Genomic DNA, 20,725 nt, shown 5'->3' with positions numbered 1-20,725 from the left:
TGTTGTCTTTGTCCTTTGTTTTCCAAGTTGCTACAGTGAAGGTGTATTACTTTTGTACATAAAATAATTGTCACAAAATTTAAATAAAAATCTGTCCTATTATTTTACATTTGTACTTTATATAAAACCTAGAAATTATTTTTCCCTTTTAAGGACTCATTTAATACGCGGTAAGATTAACCCCAGGTGGCTTCTCTCTCTCTCACTAGCCGAGAGCTGGCGGAGAGCGCTGTGGTCGCCAAGGTGGACGGGGAGCTGTGGGACCTGGACCGCCCTCTGCAGGGGGACTGCACCCTGGAGCTGCTCACGTTCCACAGCGAGGAAGCCCAGGCTGTGAGTGTGCCACATCCAGCTGTGAGGGGGCTGCTGACGCCGTGAGCCGCCTGATGCGAGAGGCCATGGGTTGACGTCAGGGGGGACACTTCTGGCCTTCTGAGATTTAGAATCTGAATACCAGAGTTCCATAAACATTGAATACAGTGTTCCTTGTGGAAGGAATACATACAAATACATCAATTTTTAGGAAGTTCATATTTATCATTTTTAAATGATTTTTTTGAGATTTATTTTATTTATTTGAAAGAGTTACAGAGAAAGGTAGAGACAGAGACAGAAAGAGGCCTGGCCTTCCATCTGGTGGTCCACTGACCAAATGGCTGCAATGGCTGGAGCTGAGCTGATCCGAAGCCAGGACCCGGGAGTTCTTTCCTGGTCTCCCATCTGGGTGCAGGGGCCCAAGGACTTGGGCCAGCCTCTGGTGCTCTCCCAGGTGCGTTAGCAGGGAGCTGGATTGGAAGTGGAGCAGCCTGGACTCAAACCAGCACCCGTATGAGATGCTGGTGCTGCAGGCTTGGGCTTTAACCTGCTGCACCACAGCACCAGCCCCAACATGATTGTTTCTTAAAGTTAGAATGTTTCATTTATTGAATCAATGTGTATTAGAAATGATTAATAGATTTTAAACATGGATTTAATAATTTTTAATTTAAAAAGTTACTCGGGAGGCAGAGAGAGACAAGAAAGCCCCTGTCCACTGGTTCTTGCCCCAGATGCCCTCCGTGGCTGGGTGAGGCTGAAGCCAGGAGCTCAGACCACGCTCCCATGAGGGGGCTGGGACCCAGCTCCTTGAGCCATCCTGCTGCCTTCCAGGATCTGCACTGTAGGGAGCTGGGCCAGGAGCAGGGCGGAGGAAGGAGGTGTCCCAGCTGGCATCCTAATGCTGTGACAAATGTCTGCCCCTACTTTAAAGTTTGATGTGTGCGGAGAATTGGAAAAGATCATCAAAACTCAAATATCCTTCAAGTACTTATTAATGTACATTTTTATAAAAGACCACGTTTTCATGTAGGTTTCTGATGTCATTGTCACTGTAACTTTGCTGTCTCCCTTCAAGCAGTTTCTCTTCAACTCCATGATCTCCCGTGAAAACCTAGTGTATGATTAGCTTAGCTTACACTGATTGTGAAGCTGTGCTAAATTCCTTAATTTCTTATTCCAAAATATAAGAACCTCATTGTAATTTCTGTGTAAAATATGTGAAGTATAACCATCAAACGGTTAAACAATACAGTGGGAGCAACCCATGGTTAAAAGTGACTCTGAAAATACAGTTCTCTAAACTGCTGACGCCTGCCTCAGCCAGGCCTGCCCAGCTGCGTACCAGTGCTGCCCGTGTGCGGCCTCCACTTGGCCGAGGTGCAGGAATCCTCAGTGCGTTCACCGCGGGCTTCTTGTCTCTGTTTGCCCTCCTCAGTGTGCTGCCCGAGTGCACACCGTGAGGATCTGTGTGGTTACCTCACTGCCCCCCGCCAGCTGTATCCGCTGGTTTGTGGGTGGACCAGAGCAGGAGACGACACTGTCCAGATGACTCTGAAGCTGGCCCCTTCTCCACTGACCTGTGTTCGTTCTCTCACGGCTGCGTCCAGGGACTGCCTGCTTGCTATTTTGATCCCTGGAGTCCATTCCTCTACGGCTGTGAAATGCTTTTTTTAGAATGGAAATGGAAGCATTTCTCTTAAACCCCTCTGTGTATCCCATTAAATCTGGAGTAAAACCCAGACTCCTCCCCAGGGCCTGCCTATGGCTGCCGCGGGCCCTCCCTGGCTCGCTGGGGTGGGGCGGGGCGGGGGTGGGGAAGGGGTCTTCGTTGTTGGGAGATGATATCCTAGAGCTCTCTCTCCGTCTCCTCCATCAGCTGTTACTGTGTGAGGGCAGTGGGTCTGTTTCATTCACGGTTGTGCCTCCTGCACCCGAGAGTACGTGGCTCAGCAGATACCAAGGTGTGGACCGAGCCCCAGAGAGGAGCTTTGGGCTGTCCTCGGCAGCCTGGCAGACCACACCCAGCCCCCTGCCCTGGGGCCACTGTCCTCTTGGCTCTGAGTGCATGTGTCAGGCAGCTTTCTGGTTGTGACTGGCACCTGCTTAACAGGGCTCTGTCAGCCCCAGACAAGGGGTTTGAGAAAAATATGCATGGGTTACAAAAATTTGTTGAACCAAAATAAACTTCCAATTCCATTTTTCTCCAACTTTTTGAGGCATCCTCATATTTCTTGGTGTCTCTGGTTAGTTTGGGTTTCTAGATGAATTCTTTGGGAATTCAAACCCAGTCCACTCTCTGAACGTGTAGAGCCAACGAGCCGGTTAATGGCCGCGTCCACACTGCTCGGGGGTCCCTGGCGGCCAGCAGGGGTTCCCTGGTAGCTTTTCTTTCCTGCCGTGGAGAGGCAGGTCCCCTAAGGGCGGTGCCGTCTGCAGCAGGCCCTGCAGCTGTCTGCACCCAGCTCAGGGAGGCTGCCCCTGGGTACAGGAAGGGCACTAGGATCTGGCACTTCCTGGCTGTCCCCTCACTCGGGGCCTGGGGCGCCTTTGTGTGGGCTGCTCTGCTGGGCCCTGCTGGGTGTCCCAGGTGGCTGGTCCCGTTCCCCGGAGTCAGTGCACAGGGAAGCAGATGATGGAGGAGCTGAGACCCGGCTGCACTGTGGCAGAGGTTTACTCCAGAGCTGAGCAGAGAGCTCTGGCGGACCGCAGGAGAGCTCAGACAACATCCTGTCCCGTGGGCACTGAGGAGTCTCTCTTCAAATCGATGCTGCCCTCGTGTCGTGGTGCTTGTCCCCTTGAACTTCATCCCCTGCTTCCTCACGCCGGTTTGCTGCAGATTTCTGTGACGCCGTTTGGTAGCTGACGGGCTGTGTGTCCTGTGCGTGCAGGTGTACTGGCACTCCAGCGCTCACGTTCTCGGGGAGGCCATGGAACTCTACTACGGAGGCCACCTGTGCTACGGTCCGCCCATCGAGAACGGATTTTATTATGACATGTTCATTGAAGACAGGTAACCCCGCTGAGGCTGACTCGTGCACATGGGATTTGGTGTTCTGCGGTGGCTACGTCTTAGCTCAGTCACTACGTACTGCAGATTGTGATTACAGATTGGATGGGCATTTTTGGAACAGTGAGTTTAGATTCAAGGGTAACTTCTCAAGCTGGTTTTTTTTTTTTTTTTTCGCCTAGAAGGAGGCTGTATGCTGTGTAATCTAGCAGTGCTCACTTAGACCAGACCACAGGCTTGGCTCCTGGAGAGCAGTTAGTTCAGTTCTGCGAGGGTACGGTCACCCTCAGCAGACGTCTTGCTGTGTGGAATGCCAGGCCGGGCAGCCTGCAGAGAAGCTGGGACTCCCTAGGCAGCAGGCCCAGCCCCAGTGCACCCCCTGCCCTGCACTGCCCACCACCCTGCAGGATGTCCGCAGCTGCACAACTGAAATCCCAGGGCCCTTCCCGTTCCTCCCGGCCCCTCGGCGTCCCCATCCTGCTGTTGGTGCACGTCTGCCACTTTTCTAAGTGGTTTTCCTGTCTGTCCCTCCTGCTCTGACTTCTGCCTCAGTTCAGACCCTGCCCCTCGTGCTGGACAGTGCAGTGTAACTCACCTTTGCTGTCACCCCCACTCCTGCCTCATGACCCCCTGCCCAAGCGTCAGCACCACGTCACTGCTGCCGACAGACTTGTTCCGTCTGCACTGTTGCACTCACAGCACCGTTTTTGTCTACGGTACTTTTTTTTTTAAGGATTTATTTATTTGAAAGTCAGAATTAGAGAAAAACAGAGGTTTCCATTCTCTGATTCACTCCCCACATGGCTATAACTGCCAGCACCCGACGAGGCTGGTGCCAGGAGCCAGGAGCTTCCTCCAGGTCTCCCACATGGGTTGGGCCATCCTCCGCTGCTTTGTCTAAGCCATTAGCAGGGAGCTGGATCTGAAGTGGAGCAGCCAGAACATGAACTGGAGCCCATATGGGTGGCACAGGCAGCGGCTTTACCTGCTAGGCCACAAGGCTGGCTCCTGTACACAGTGCTTCTGAACCCAAGTGTGGGTTTTGTTTTTGTTTTTTTTTTGCTATACCAACAGTGGAGTCTAACTCTGGACACCATTTAGGTATCCAGCAATTCAGTTAAGTTCTGTCATTACCCAAAACTGGCACGGACCCCACAGGTAGTGGGCGCAGTTTCACAACACTGCCCCAGCTGACCGGGGTGGAGAGTGGCAGGCAGTGAGGGGCTTCTCTTCCCCTGTACCCTGGCTGTGTTACCCGACGCTTCCTCAACCCCATTGCTTAGGGTTTTGTTTCTTCACATGCAGGCTGCTTAGGGGAGTTGAGTGGCCGTTTTGCTGCGTAGGCACCGTTGGTTAAGTCATTGGCCTGTGACGTTGCGCTCGATCTCCAGCCCCTCCCCACTCCACAGAGGTTGGGAGTAGGAGCTGAAGTTCGAGCCAGGCTGGGCCAGTGGTCCGGGAAGGCTAAGGGGACATTGAAGCAGAGGCCAGAATGGAGGGGGAGCAAGCCCTGAGGATGCGGGGGGTAAGTTGTAGACATCTGCAGGGAGACTGTTTCAGGCCCGGTGGGCCTGCCCTGGTGTGGGGGTCAGCCAGCCTTGTGTGAAGACAACCTCCCAGCTGTAAGGGTTTGGGGGCCTCAACCAGGGAACAGCTCCTCCCAGCCTGGACCACAGCCAGGAGGCCAGGGACCGGGTGAGCACTAGTGTACTGTGCCCAGCAGCGTCCCGGTGGGTTCAGGATGAGGCAGACCCTCTGGGAGCAGAGTCCTCGGAGCCCTTCAGGATTTGCTGCAAGATCCCCTAACGGTTCCCTGTGGGTTGAAGGCGCAGGTCAGCCTTCATTGAGGCCTCTGTCTGCTCTCCAAGCAGTGGGAGAGTGTGCAGATGCCTGACTTTCTTCAGCCCCAGGGCAGTGGGACACCAGACCAATTTAGAAAGTGTGTCCGCAGCGCCCAGAGCCGCGGGAGCAAGGGCAGGAAGGGTCTGTGCTGAGTCCTGCCTGCTCTTTTCAGAGCCGTGTCCAGCACGGAGCTGCCGGCCCTGGAGAACATGTGCAAAGCTATCATCAAAGAAAGGCAGCCTTTTGAAAGACTGGAAGTCAGCAAGGAAGTCCTCCTGGAGATGTTTAAGGTGAGGTGGAGACACTCCCAGAATGAAGACCTCTACCAGGAATGTTGAAAGCAGTTCCTGGAGGTGGTCCTTTCTCCCCCGAGGAACCGACTGCTCGCCAGAATGTCCCAGAGTCTGGAGCCCTTGTCACGGTGCTGGCCACTTGCCGTGACATTTCCCTTCTTTCTCTAGTGCCTGACACTAGACACTAGACACTAAGGCAGACGGAGGTGGATCAGGGGCAGGTGGATGCTCTTCATGTGTGTGTTTACAACTCTGATTAATTCTGAGTGTTGCTGGTGTCGGACTGCTGTTCCCACGACCCTTTCTAGGGCCTGCATTAGCGGGAAGCTGGGGTCGGGAGCTGGAGCCAGGGCCAAAGTCAGGAGCCTGGAACTCCATCTGGTCTCCCACATGGTAGCAGGGGCCCAAGTTCTTGGCCATCTTACACTGCCTTCCCAGGCACATTAGCAGGAAGCTGCATTGGGAGTGAAGTAGCAGGGCCTCAACCCGGTGCTCATTTGGGATGCTGGCATTGCAGGCGGCAGCTTAACCCACTGTGCCAGTGCCAGCTCCAGATGTGGGCACCTTGCCTGTTCTGTGTAGAAGTTTTCAAAATGTAATTATATCATCAGTTAGCATAATTTTGTTTTTACACAAATTAAAAATGTAGCTGTGTCCTCAGAATTTTATTTATTTCATGTAGTTAAAATCAGATATTCTAGAACAGTGCTGTTTGGCAGAAATGTCATGCAGCCTGCAGATCTGAGCCGTGTGCACAATGTTAAATTTCTGGGGGCAGCGCGGACTGAAAAAAAAATTCTGGAAACTATGATTTAGAAGTAAAAGAAAGGTGAGATTATTAAGATACCAAAAATTCCATTTCAACATGTAGCCATTATAAAAATAATGAGCAATTTTTTAAAACTTTTATTTGAAAGGGGGGGGGGAGGGGCGGGCAGAGATCCCCCATCGACTGGTGCACTCCCCAGATGCCTGCGACATTCAGAACCGGACCAAACTGAAGCCAGGAGCTGGGCGTTCAGTCTCGGTCTCCTGTGTGGGTGGCAGGGAGCCGGGTGATTGAGCCGTCACCTGCTGCCTCTCGGGGCGCACGTCGGCAGGGAGCTGGCCCGGAAGCAGAGCAGCCAGGGCTCCAGTATGGGATGGATGCAGGCGTCTCAAGCAGTGTCTCAGCCACTGCCCCCAACACCCACCCCAACAGTCTGTTTTATATTCTTTCTTCCCACACCACACTCTAACACGCAGTCTGTTCTGCACTCCCAGCACATCTCATTTCAGTTGAGTCTTCTTATTTTTAACGATTTATGTACTTATTTGAAAGGCAGAGTTACAGAGAGAGAGGGAGAGACAGATCTTCCACCTGCTGGTTCACTCCCAAAATGGCTAAAATGGCGGGGCTGGGCCAGGCCAAAGCAGGGAGCCAGGAGCTTCATCCAGGTGCCGAGACCCAAATACTTGGGCCATCTTCTGCTTTCCCAGGAGCATTAGCAGGGAGCTGGATCAGACGTGGAGCAGCTGGGATTCACACCTGCGCCTTGTGGGATGCCCGCATTGTGGGCAGCTGCCCACAACACTGCCCTCTTGTGGCCCCTGGGCTGGAAGTGCAGCTGTCCGTGTCTCTCGTGGCTCAGCTCCTAAGAACATCACAGGCTACCTTGCAGTTTTTATTGAAAAAGTAGAGTTGTGTTTTTCACTTAAACAGTTTGTGTATTAGTGTGTAAATGTTTCTCTTTGTAGTACAATAAATTTAAGTGCCGCATTCTGAATGAGAAGGTTGACACTCCGACAACCACGGTTTACAGGTGGGTGTGTGTGCATGGTTTTCAACACTGCTCTCTGGTGGAGGTGAGGGCAGGGGCAGGAACAGGGCTGGTTTCTACTGGACAGTCTGTCCAATGTCCCGTGGTCAGCGCACTGCAGTGAGCAGCTCCGGAAGTTTAGGACCTAGGGGAAATGCCTGTCTCCTCCTTGGCACTGACACAAATTTTATTTCTGGGCGTCAGCTGTGATGGGCTCTCTCTCCCTGTGGGTAAGATTGTGTTCGCCCGACACCTTACCTCCCGGGGAGCTGAGAGAGAAGAGCGCTTCTGTTCCATGCAGCCACACTTCTGTTAACAAGGCCGTGGCCGCTCCTCTCGCCGTGGTCTCTGCTTACACTGCACTCCCCACGGCCCACGGCCCAGATGTGCCAGCCTCCCACTGTAGTAGGGTTTCACGTGGCACAGAAACAAACTATAGACACAAAGGCAAAAAAGCCAAGTGCCTTCAGTGCCGGAATCGCTTAGCCTAGCACTGGGCTCCCGGCGCCTTTCATCCGCCCAGTTTCGGAGCTGCCCTCTGGGTCCTGCTGTCCTTCTCTGCCCACCAGCTGGACGAGTGCGGCTGTCACGGCCCCATCTTGGGAGCCCTGATGTGTATAGGTACGCTCACGGATACCCCTACCAGGGACACGTACATCCCACATCAGGGCTTTATGGTTCTCTGGTTTAATTATAATTAAAGGTGGATCCCCTTTGTGCAAAGCTGATTTGACCCTGAGTTGGAATACCACGTTTATCTTATTTTTGCTACTCTTTGATGACCTGATAACGTTTTTATTTATTACTTGAGTCAAGTAAATGTTTGTGTAACCGTTTTAAGGTTAAAAATAAATGCAGATATGGAAAAGGTGTGCTCAGTTTCAAATTCCTGGCTTCTTTTGGTGTTGTAAAAGAATATTTCCCAGGTCAGTTTTGACCATTTTTATATCCAATTTGTACAGCTTATATTTAATTCTTGAAGGAAAAAAGAGCTTTTCCCTGTGAGTGTTGAAGGATAGGAGCTTTGAAAGCTTTCGTGCCAGCAGGCAGCCCTTTGCCTGCGTGCTGACCTTCCTCGTGGACAGGAGCGTGCGTGAAGCCTGGTCTTGCAGAGAACCGGCGTTCCCTGTCTAGAGCTGCATTGTGTTTGCTTGTCTGGGAGCCAGACCCTCTGTCTGCCCGTCATGGCGTTCACTCCTACTTGAAACGGGCGGAAATCGTGAAGGCAGTGCTTCCTTCACTATTTTTCCTTGAGTCAGTGATGTTAAGTGACCCTGCCTCTGATAGGGCTTCACATTTTGACTCGGTTAGTATCTGTACTGCTTACGACACTGGGGTTCTGGTTCATTCTGTGTGCAAGGGAAGCCCCAGCTACAGCCTTGTGTGTGTTATTTATTTATTTATTTTTTGAAAGAGTGGACAGTGAGAGAGAGAGAGAGGGACAGAGAGAAAGGTCTTCCTGTTGCCATTGGTTCACCCTCCAATGGCCGCCGCGGCCGGTGCACCGCGCTGATCCGATGGCAGGAGCCAGGTACTTCTCCTGGTCTCCCATGGGGTGCAGGGCCCAAGGACTTGGGCCATCCTCCACTGCACTCCCAGGCCACAACAGAGAGCTGGCCTGGAAGAGGGGCAACCGGGACAGAATCCGGAGCCCCGACCGGGACTAGAACCCGGTGTGCCGGCGCTGCAAGGTGGAGGATTAGCCTAGTGAGCCACGGCGCTGGCCCAGCCTCGTGTGTTTTAATCCCGGTTTAATAAACAGAAACACCCCGTCGCTTCGTCATAAAACCAGACGTCCTCAAACACGCACCCTGCTGCATGACTTTGGAATATGCAGCTAATGTGCTGTAGTGGATGTCGGACGGATTCGTAGCTCCCTGATTCCATGGCTCTGGAGGTTCTTGAGAGCCTTGGGCTGTGGTGGTTAACATGCACGGTTTCTTTCGGAAGATGGTCTTTGGATTTTGAATTTGAGCAAAGGAGAGTAGGCTGGGACCCTAGCTGGATGCATTGCTTCACTCCCCGACCCCAGATGAAAAATGGCCCAAGACGTAAGTCAGTGAAAGCCCCCACGTCAGCCGTGAGAATGTGGTTGATGATGGATAGTCGGTTGCTGTAACTGCTGGGCATGGCTGCAATGTCCCTGCAGGTGCGGTCCACTGGTTGACCTTTGTAAAGGGCCCCACGTGAGACACACTGGGAAGATCAAAGCCATCAAAATTTTCAAGGTGAGGCTTGACTTGTTTATCAATGTAGCAAACTTATGTAACCTAGATCGTAAGGCATTTTAGTCCTATCTTTTATAGCCTGAACATCATGATGTTTTAAAATACTTCATTCTTACTTGTCTAAAAATAATACTTTTGTGAATTTTGACAGTTAGAACGCCATATATGACGTTTATCATTTAACCTTATTGTAAGTGTTAAGTACATTTCTTTTTCGTGTATTTTTAATTCTGTGCAGTGGTTGTCTGGAGTCACCTAATGTGAGCCAGACCAGCTGTTTGCATGGGAGAAAGGTCTGCTCCAGGAAGAAGAACAGGGCGTATGAGGGTGCGGTGGGCTGGGTGCTGCCCTGGGAGTCGAGAGGGGTGGGCTGACTGTGCGGTCCCAGCCTCTGACAGCTCCATGCAGGCCTGGACAGTAGCATCCCCAGACTGGCTAGAATCAGCGTCAGGGTCTTCTGGCACAGGTGCCTTCCCAAAGTCAGTTATCCTGACGAGCTGGTGGCAGAGGTGCGTATGTGCTTACCAAGATCTTGTGTGATGCTTAGAATTCTTCAACTTACTGGGAGGGCAGTCCTGAGATGGAGACCCTGCAGAGGATCTACGGGATCTCCTTTCCCGATAACAAGATGATGAAAACCTGGGAGCAGGTCCAGGAGGAGGCCAAGAACCGAGATCACAGGAAAATCGGGAAGGTACGCCCCCTCCTCATTGCTGCTGGGTGGGAACCTGCCTGCCAGCTTCCCATCATGCCCTGTCCTCGTCACTGCTGGTGGGAACCTGCCTGCCGGCTTCCCATCATGCCCCGTCCTCATCACTGCTGGTGGGAACGTGCCTGCCGGCTTCCCATCATGCCCCGTCCTCGTCACTGCTGCTGGGAACCTGCCTGCCGGCTTCCCATCATGCCCCGTCCTCATCACTGCTGCTGGGAACCTGCCTGCCGGCTTCCCATCATGCCCCGTCCTCATCACTGCTGCTGGGAACCTGCCTGCCGGCTTCCCATCATGCCCTGTCCACGTCCCTGCTGGTGGGAACGTGCCTGCCGGCTTCCCATCATGCCCTGTCCACGTCCCTGCTGGTGGGAACCTGCCTGCCGGCTTCCCATCATGCCCTGTCCACGTCACTGCTGGTGGGAACCTGCCTGCTGGCTTCCCATCATGCCCCGTCCTCGTCACTGCTGGTGGGAACCTGCCTGCTGGCTTCCCATCATGCCCCGTCCTCGTCACTGCTGGTGGGAAGCTGCCTGCCGGCTTCCCATCATGCCCTGTCCACGTCCCTGCTGGTGGGAATCTGCCTGCCGGCTTCCGGTTATGCACCATGAAGTGAAATTTTTGAAAAATATTTTGTTTTTCCTTCTCTCTTCTGTCTTCTATTTTTCTGGCTCTTGTAGTCTGCCATTGAACTCTTGCATGATAATACCCCAAATATCTTTTAACCTCTTTCCTTCTCATATCTTTTATTAGCTTTTAAAACTTGTATTCTTCTCTTATTTTTTTAAAAAGGTTCTATTTATTTTATTTTATTTTATTTTTTGAAAGATAGGTAAATAGACACAAAGAGATTTTTCATTCACTGGCTCACTCCTCAAATAGCCAGGCCTAGACCAGGCTGAAGCCAGAAACCTGTAACTCCGTCTAGGCCTTCCACATGGAGGCATTTGGCCGTCGGCGGCTGTCTCCCAGGGTGCGCGTTAGCAGGAGATTGGCTCAGAAGTGGAGCGGCCGGCAGTGTAAGCAGACACTGTGCTATGGCTGTGGCCATCCTGAGTAGCAGTTGAACTGCTGCACCAAAATACCTGCCCCTTTGCTTGTTTGTATCTAATAGAAAGTGTTGTTTTTTTTTTTTTTTTTAACTGTGCACAGTTGATGGCAGCCTTGGCCTTTGAGAGAGCAGTGTGCAGAGACGTGAGGTCTGACAGAGACAGACCTGGTTTTCATCAGCTCTGTCACTCAGAGCTGTGTTAGATGGTAGCTGTGCTCAGTCCCTCGTGGAACTCCTGTCCTTGTCTCTCTTGCCGATGGCTTTGCTGGGCTGGCGTGAGTACGGGCATGGGTGGCGGTGCCTGGCTCTGGGCGGCCTCAGTAAGTGGCAGGCATGAGCTACTGGGGCATCACTTAAAGCCCACCCCTGCGGTGAGCTTCTCTGGTCTTTTGTGTGTGGCCTCTCCCTGATGTCCACATCCCATGCATGCCAAGCAAGGAGATTAGCAGGAGATAACAAAAGATCCATAAACGCCGAGTTCCAGGCTTGGTACCCATCAGTGTGCGTTGTCATTTTATGTGTGCTCTTAAGTGTAGTTAGGGGTAGGTGGTCTTGAGCCCCCTGGAATGTCTGTTATTAGAAGGTGGAAAGGATGACTGTGTGTCGTGCCCATGCATGTCACGTGTGTGCAGTGAGTACCGTGTGTTTGAAAGGCAGCGATTGTCTCCCCGTAGGAGCAGGAGCTTTTCTTCTTCCACGATGTCAGCCCTGGAAGCTGTTTCTTCCTTCCCAGAGGAGCCTTCGTTTACAGCACACTCATGGACCTCATACGAGTAAGTCTGTTCAGGAAATCCCTGCGCCATTTCCCCTCAGGACACACTGCTCAGGCATTTCCATGAATTCTATTTTACAGCATTAATGCGAACTTTGAGCCTGAACGTGAAATGCTGAATCGTGCTTCCTAATAAAAACGTGGAGATAGTTTCAGTTTTCCTAAGTGTGTTCTTGGGTTTCAGAGGATGCTCCTGTTGTGTGCCTGAGTCTAAAGCACGCAGACTATAAAGATGACGCGTCAGGCCAGCGGGGGTCGGGAGGGCATGTCTGCGGCGGCGCTCAGTGCTGAAGTGCAGGTGTCACCTTCCCAGCCTTGTCCCCAGACGCCGGGGCTCCCTGCTGTCCAGGGCATGACTCAGGGACTTGACAGTGCCAGAGGAGAGAGTGAGGACGCCGCTGTGTGAGATGCCGACCTGTACGTAGCACAGGTTCACGGACTGGAGTCTTCAGTGCTGTAAGCCTGTCATTCGGGGTGACCCGCGGGGACTCCCAGCGTCATGTTCCTTCTCGTGCTGTTACTTCCTGTACCTCATAAGTACCAGGACTCGAACCGGCACCCATGGGGGATGTCGGCACTGCAGGCAGCAGCTTTTCCCACTAGGCCACAGCGCCAGCCTCAGAGGCCACGTTCTGAAGAACTGGGAGTTGGAACTTCAGATACCCGTTTAGCTGGACACAGCTGGACCTGTTACAGTGGATGGCCCAGAGTTTCCCGTGGGAGCCAAGTTCTTAGAAATCTCATCTGTCTAAGGTTGCCATGTTTTATCACGGAAACACTGAATTCCTGCAGACCTAGCGGTCCTTGCTTTACAGTTTCCCCCAGCAGTGGCCGTCAGTCTTCCTGGGCAGGGCTAGCCATGGTCTGCCTGTTTGTTCTACAGCACGGCGAGCCCCACGTGGCCAAGGCTGTCTCAGCTCCAACAGAGCACTCGTTTCCTTGAGTACCAAGATGCATTCCTAAGAGATTCTAAAACTCCAAGGGTAAGGAAAGGATCCTAGAGGTTTCCAGACAGAAAAATGCCATGGATAGAGGACTAGGTATCAGAGTGGCCTGGAGATTCTCAGTGACATAATAGAAAATGTCAGACAGCCAACAATGCCCTAAAAGCAGAAAGCCTAGAATCCCACGCCCTGCCAAGGCAAGGTGACTGCTGGGAGTCCCGTGCCCTGGCGTGGCTGCAGCCTCCCCGGGCCTCCCAGGCCATTGGCACTCGTCCACCTGCTGCCGTATTCTGAAGCACTATGCCGTCATCTCCTTTCCTCTCCTCTTCGTCTTTTTGTAGTGGTAGTTTTGTAAAAACTGTCTTCACGGCTTGGGAAGGGGCCATTTCTGTGAATTGCTGTAGTTTTTAGAATGAGAAATGATGGAGACATCTCCTTGGTTAGCTGATGCTAAGGAGCTATGTAAGAGCCGCCAAGGGCCGGCTCACAGGTTCACGTGCGGCTTCCCTTGAGCGCTTCCTGCAGGTGCAGAGCGAGTGGTCAGGGTTTCCTCAGGGGACTGCTCGGCCTCAGGGCGAGAGCCCCGTCTCCCAGAGCTGGGTTTCCATTGTGCTTCAGAGACAGAAGTTGGTGGCAGGCGGTCAGCTGTATCTCCCCCACTCCAAACCTTTGAGGAGTTCAGTTCTGTGGAAAAGTGATTAGAGTGCAGTGAACATCCATCCATATTTCCTGTACCTGGAGTCATCAACTGGTACCCCGTAGCCATTTTGCTTTCTCTCTCTCTGGTGTGTATGTGTGTGCGTGTGTAGAGACAAACCCACATGCGTTTTTACTGAGAGTTAAGGCAGCCCACATAGTATGCGTGTGTTGGGTAGAGAAATGCAGCCGCTGCCCCTTCACTCACAGTGGGTTGTCCAGTCAGTTTGGGCTACTGTGACAAATGCTAGCGTTGAGGGAGAGTGGGGTTTAATTATAACCCAGGTCCTTGCCTTTTCCTTAAAAGGCAGTTTAAGCACAGACACACATATGGTGCTCAGAGTGATAAACCAGACACACACATGTGGGTGAAGTTGGGAGTCAGCCAGAGAGAGAAGGGGGTGGGGGAAGGGAAGTGGAGAGGGAGACACTCGGCACCTCTCTGGTCCTCGTCCCCAGCGGCAGTGAGAAGTCCCAGAGGTGATGTGGTCCCCTGGGAGGTGTGTGGCTCCTCCAGAAAATTCCGTGTGGAGCTTCACAGCATGTTCTCATGGCAGCCCTTCCCCAGGTCCCCGGTGAAAGCAGGGCATCCTGGGAAGGGGGAATTCTGACAGACAGGATAGACTCACAGGGGCGGGGCCTTGTGGTGGGACCTGCAGCCCAGGTGGCTTCTGCAGCCCAGTTGTACACGTTGCAGGTCTGGGTTGGGAGTGCAGCACGACTGGGTTCTGGGGAGACGCTCTCCCAGGTGCGCACTGCCGACTTGGGCCCTGGCGCGGCTGAAGGAGGCTGAGGGCCTTTTTACATGGGCACCGGTCCCATGCATGAGGGCCATCCCGTTGTGACTGCGTCACCTGCCGAAGGCCCAGCCTCCTCATGCCAGCACTCTGGGGGAGGGAACGTCCAGCCTGGTGCAGGGGTGGCTTAAAATGATCTCTGAACGCCTCAGCAGAGCGTCCGTTCCCGGCGTGACTGTGTTCCGAGTGGTTGGAAACCACTGGCAGCGTGGAGGGGGTGAGAGGCTTGGAGAGTGGTCTGCGGCAGAAATGGACACAGGGTCTCGTTGAATCCAGTCTCTAGAACCAGCTGACGTAGCTGCTCAGAACGGACTGCCAGTCCTAAGGTCTAGAAGTCTGTTGAAGTTTTCTAATTTAGTGCAAACAAAGGGCAGATACAGCGGCCTCCTGGCGGCTGAGACCCAGGCTCTCCACCACGGACTGAGGCCTCGCCCTGCGGAGGAGCAGCAGAGCCGGCCCCTGCCAGTGCGGGAGGTTGCAGTTGCCTCTTTGTGTCCTAATCCTGGGAAATCTTTATTTTTTTTTAACTTTCCCAAACTGGTACCTTGAAGAAGAAAACAGGGTAATATAACTAAGAGCTTCCCTTGAGAAAATTGTCTTCTGCTGTCCCCGGTGACTCATTAGGGAAGCTGGTAATGGGTTGGGAGGGAGAAGAGCCTGCTCACGCCTGCACAGAGAGCAATGGCTCCAGTGTGACAAGTTCAGTTTCCAACTTTGTTTAAAATTAAATCGGTTAAAGCTATGAATACAACGTGCATTCGGGCTGATTAAGGGAGAAAATGGCCTCCCACGTCATAGGGAAACTGCCCTCTGTTCCTCGAGGATGTGGAGTTTTAGAATTTGCAGTACAGCAGGTTTGTCTCTACATTTCTTATTTCAGTGACTGATTTTTGAAGAATTGGGTCACTGCGTGCTGCGTGGTGTTACACAGTGTAAAACAGCTGTGCCTCGGGGGAATGGCCCTGAGCCCACAGAAAGCTGTTCCTGTGGTCCAGAAACCACCGCACCTAACGCTGAGGATGCACAAATTAACTCGAGACACCATAACAGGTTTAAAAACACTCGCCCAGGGTGTTACTTTGCGTGAGACTGTGATGTGTCCCAGCAGGTTTTAACGTTAAGGCCTTCGTCTTAAAGGAGGAGTATCACAAGCGGGACTTCCTGGAAGTGCTCTCCCCCAACGTGTACAACAGCAAGCTCTGGGAGACCTCGGGCCACTGGCAGCATTACAGCGAGAACATGTTCACCTTCCGTGTTGAGAAGGAGACTTTCGCCCTCAAACCCATGAACTGTCCAGGACACTGGTGAGTATGACAGAATCAGGTCCTTGCCTAGCAGTCCATAGCTCACTTCCTCATAGTTCGCTTTTAATACAAGGGGGCTTCAAAAAGTTTGTGGAAAAATGAAATAGAAGAAGTTTAGGGGCAGGTGTTACGGCACAGGGAGGTAAGCTGCCACTTGGGATGCCCACGTCCCATTTTGGAGTGGTTTGGGGCCCAGCTGCTCTACTTGCAGTTCAGTTTTCTGCTATGTGTTCTGGGAGGCAGTGGGTGATGGCCCGGTAACTGGGACCTTGCCATCCATGTAGGAGACCCAAATGGAGTTCCTGGCTCCTGGCTTCAGCCCGGCCCACTTCTGGCTATTGCAGGCATTTGGGGAGTGCACAGGTGACTGGAAAATCTCTCTCTGTCCATATCTATTGCTGTGCCTTTCAAGTAGATGAAAATACACACTTTTTAATTTAAAAAGATAAGTATATTTTGGTGCCAAAGATTTTTTTAAGTCCTCTCGTAGTTTTACATGATATACATTTTCCATGGGCTTTTTGAAGACCCCTTGTGTTATTATTTTGCTTTTTGCAGTCAGGGGGTTGCTTTAATCTGAAAAGTACTTGCCAGTCATCATTACCAAGTTCTTTCATGCTGGAAATTAAGTTTATCCTTGAAAACACGTTTGATCCTTGGCAGACCTGGAACGTTAGCTTGAAACCATTGAGGTTTTTTGTGCTTCTTAGAGGATAATTTTGTATATCAATTTTATGTCATTATAACATCTGTCTTCCTAATAGTAATACACTTCAGACGTACATATTTGCAGACATTGAGTTCTTAGGTACTGTGTGGGTTGATTGTAGCAAGGTCAGTGAGGTCGTAATCGATGAGTTCCTGGAGTCACCTTTCCCCCATATTCAGCATCTCTCTAAGACCTAGATGCATCTTACCATTATGTCACAATTCAATTAATAGGCTGCTTTTCCTGCTTAGTGGTATGTGAACCAAAGGTATGTCCATGAAAAACTGCAGTTATCAGAGGGTGGTCTGCAAACCTTGTAAGACGAGTGCATTTTACAGCTGGAAGTGAATGAACAGAATTCTGCACACACACAGATCCAGCTGTTACGGCTTTGTCCCATCAGTACACAGGTGTCTGTAAGTGACCTCAGAAGCTGAGTGTTCAATCTCTGAATAGTGAACAAAGTTCTTTGCTTTCCTCAGTAAAGATTTAAAGAATTTCGACTTCAAGGTGATGTACTTAAAACTTTAATATTATGTAAACCAATGGGCCAATAATCTCTCACCTCTCTTTTTTTTAAGATTTATTTTATTTATTTGACAAGTAGAGTTACAGAGAGAGAGAGAGAGAGAGAGGGAGAGAGGGAGAGGGAGAAAGGGAGAGGGAGGGAGGGAGGGAGGGAGGGAGAGAGGTCTTCCTTCCATTGGTTCACTCTCCAAATGGCTGCTACGGATGGCGCCATGCCTATCCGAAGCCAGGAGCCAGGTGCTTCCTCCTGGTCTCCCATGCGGGTGCAGGGCCCAAACACCTGGGCCATCCTCCACTGCTCTCCCGGGCCACAGCAGAGAGCTGAACTGGAAGAGGAGCAGCCAGGGCAGAATCTGGCACCCATATGGGATGCTGGCGCCACAGGCGGAGGATTAACCTAGGGTGCCATAGTGACGGCCCCTCCCACCTCTCTTTGTAGACAAATGGAGCCTAAGCCACTGCCTCCCACTTTAAACCCAGCCCACCTTCCCATTAGGTGCCACTTTAAGCTGTGGCCTGCAGTTTTACCTGGGAGCAGGGCTGAACAAGACCGGACCGCAGTTTTATGTTTCTGTGCTCAGAATGAGGGAGGACAGCATGGGGGACTTGTGGTGATGGGAGTGGGAGCCGGGAGTGCTTTCCGCAGGTGACAAGTCTTCAGCCAAAGTGAATGTTTGTGGAGTGCTTCGTGTGCTTCGAGTGCTTCAACACAGTGTGCGGCACCCTGGGGCTCGTGAGCAGAGGGGCAGGGACGTGCTGATGCCCTCAGTTGTAAAATGCGCAGCAGTGCTGGGGCAGAGGCGCGTCCGGGCTGCTCTGCGAGCCCTGTGGGAGGACAGGTCCCCAGGGCTTCACTGAGGAGCCGTTGTGAGGACTAGAAATGAACTTCACAGGGAGCAGCAGCAGAGAAGAAGAGCCAGACAAGGTTGTTTCTCAGAGTTCTAGCGCGATGTGACGTCAGAGCTCAGTAAGTCACGGAGCAGCTTTAACTCAGCCATCTGTGAACCAGAGTAAGGAGTGTGTAAAGCTTGAGGCTTGGGGCCGGCGCCGTGGCTCACTAGGCTAATCCTCCGCCTTGCGGCGCTGGCACACCGGGTTCTAGTCCCGGTCGGGGCGCTAGATTCTGTCCCGGTCGCCCCTCTTCCAGGCCAGCTCTCTGCTGTGGCCCAGGAGTGCAGTGGAGGATGGCCCAAGTCCTTGGGCCCTGCACCCCATGGGAGACCAGGATAGGTACCTGGCTCCTGCCATCAGATCAGCGCGGTGCGCCGGCCACAGCGGCCATTGGAGGGTGAACCAACGGCAAAAAGGAAGACCTTTCTCTCTGTCTCTCGCTCTCTCACTGTCCACTCTGCCTGTCAAAAAAAAAAAAAAAATCTTGAGGCTTGGATTAGTCTGTTTTCGTCACTATAACAAAATACCTGAGGCAGGCTGACATGGAAAGAGAAGAGGTTTGTTTAGCTTACAGTTCTGGAGGTTCAGGGCTCTGTGTCTGGTGATGGCCTTCTTGCTGGTGGAGTCAGAAGGCAGCGCCATGTGCCCTGTGGCTGTAGACAGGGAGTGTGTGTGTGTGTGTGTGAGAGAGTATGTGTGTGAGAAAGTAGGTGAGAGTATGTATGTGTGAGTATGAAAGGATGTGAATATGTGTATGTCAGTGTGTGTGTGTGTGTGTGTGTGTGGTCCCTCTGCCTCTTTGAAAGCAACAGGATTCAGTCATGGGGGCTGTGCCCTAGTGACACTGTCTAACCCTGATCACCTCCCACAGGCCCCTCTGGTAAACACCATAGCTGGATTAAGGTCCACCCTCTCAGTACCTCCCCATGCGGATTACATTTCATCACACGGAGCCACTGAACCACTTCCAAACCATGGCAAGGCCTAATTGTAATGTCCAGCTGTGTGGATGAGCCCTCTTCTCCTCTGTAAAAGCTGTGCTGTTTCATCTTTTCTAGTCTGATGTTTGCCCATCGTCCACGGTCCTGGAGGGAAATGCCTGTTAGGTTTGCTGACTTTGGAGTTCTTCACAGAAACGAGCTGTCGGGGACTCTGAGCGGCCTGACCCGCGTCAGGCGCTTCCAGCAGGACGACGCTCACATCTTCTGCACCGTGGAGCAGGTGCGGCAACACGGGGTGGGCGTGGCTGTCACGGTGTCACTGTGCGGCCCTGGACACAGTGCTCCATTGTGCTGGTCTCGGGCTGAGGATCCATTCATCTCTGACATCTGCGACTCTGAGCTGGGTCAATATGATCTCCTGACATGAAACATATTTTTTCATGTGGCATCCTCTATTTTATTAACTTAAATTCCATTAAGTGGAATACTTTAAGGGATTCGGTGTGTTTTTTGTTCAGTATTGCCTAGAACATAGTTTACTTTTTAGTACAAAGATTGTCGTGCAAAGAGTCACTGTAGGAGCTGGCATTGTGGGGCAGCTGCCACCTGTGATGCCAGCATCCCATGTGAGCACCAGTTCCACCACTTCCAGTCCGGCTCCCTGCTCGTGCTCCTGGGAAAGCAGCAGCAGATGTCCAACTCTTTGGGTCCCTGCTACTCCTGTGGGAGACCCAGATAGAGTTCCTGGCTCCCGCTTTCATCTGGCCCATCCGAAGCAGTTGTAGCCATTTGGAGAGTGAACCAGTGGATGGAAAATCTCTCTCTCTCTCTCTTTCTCTGTCTCTGTCTCTGTCTCTCTCTCTGTAACTCTGCCTTTCAAATAAATAAATCTTTTTTGGCTGGCGCTGCTGCTCACTTGGCTAATCCTTTGCCTGTGGCGCCGGCACCCCAGGTTCTAGTCCCGATTGGGGGACCGGATTCTGTCCCGGCTGCTCCTCTTCCAGTCCAGCTCTCTACGGTGGCCCGGGAGTGCAGTGGAGGATGGCCCAAGTGTTTGAGCCCTGCACCTGTATAGGAGACCAGGAGGAGAAACCTGGCTCCTGGCTTTGGATCAGCACAGTGCGCCGGCCATGGTGGCCATTTTGGGGGGGGGGGGTGAACCAATGGAAGGAAGACCTTTCTCTCTGTCTCTCTCTCTCTCACTGTCTAACTCTGCCTGTCTAAATAAATAAATAAATAAATCTTTTTTAAAAAGTAAGGGAGTCACGATCAAAAAGTTTGACCACATTGATAATTATAGAACAGAAGCAGAATATACATTTTGAAAGTACACATAGGATATTTACCATGACATTCTGGGCCATAAAACAAGTTTTAAGAAATTTAAAGGGACTTTAGTTAAAACGTTATCTGATCTTTTGGAATTAAAGTAGAAAATAACAAAAAAGCTGAGATTTGGAAGACCCCAAATATGCAAAAAATAAATAACGCACTTTTAAATACCTCATAGATCAAAGAAGAAACCCAAAGGGAAATTAGAATATATTATATAATGAACAAAGTTGGAACATGACAAAATTTGTGGAATGCTATCAAGATGGTGTTTGCTTGGGGCATTTTTGGTACTGAGTACCTACTGGGAAAGAAGAAAGATTTCGGATAAACCCCCTCAGTTTCTGCTTAAGGAACCAGAAGAGAAAATCAGAGCCAGTGTAAGCCCAAGAAAATGATGGAAGAACAGAGCAAAAATCATTGAACTAGAAAAAAAAAATCCAGAAACTGATTCTTTGAGAATATCGCTAAAATTGATAAACCTTTATTTAGGCATACAGAGAAAAAAAGGGTATAAATTTAAAATACTAGTCATGAGAGAGATGTCATTACAGACTCTATAGA

At 51.5% G+C, this 20,725-nt stretch overlaps 1 protein-coding gene across 1 annotated transcript in view; it reads left to right on the top strand.

The window, feature by feature from the left end:
• TARS3 (threonyl-tRNA synthetase 3) overlaps positions 1–20,725 on the top strand; it is a 52,521-nt gene that overhangs the window by 9,101 nt on the left and 22,695 nt on the right. The window contains exons 4-12 of the mRNA XM_051822271.3: positions 210–333; positions 3,207–3,328; positions 5,340–5,457; positions 7,198–7,262; positions 9,409–9,487; positions 10,035–10,181; positions 11,922–12,020; positions 15,594–15,760; positions 18,947–19,109. Of these exons, the coding sequence (XP_051678231.2) occupies positions 210–333; positions 3,207–3,328; positions 5,340–5,457; positions 7,198–7,262; positions 9,409–9,487; positions 10,035–10,181; positions 11,922–12,020; positions 15,594–15,760; positions 18,947–19,109 (1,084 nt within the window). The remainder of the gene's footprint in view (positions 1–209; positions 334–3,206; positions 3,329–5,339; positions 5,458–7,197; positions 7,263–9,408; positions 9,488–10,034; positions 10,182–11,921; positions 12,021–15,593; positions 15,761–18,946; positions 19,110–20,725) is intronic.

This window comes from Oryctolagus cuniculus, chromosome 12 (genome assembly GCF_051225735.1).
Source record: "Oryctolagus cuniculus isolate XC-2025 breed Fujian yellow rabbit chromosome 12, ASM5122573v1, whole genome shotgun sequence".
NCBI lineage: Eukaryota > Metazoa > Chordata > Mammalia > Lagomorpha > Leporidae > Oryctolagus > Oryctolagus cuniculus.
This window is presented reverse-complemented; position numbering and strand designations above follow the sequence as displayed.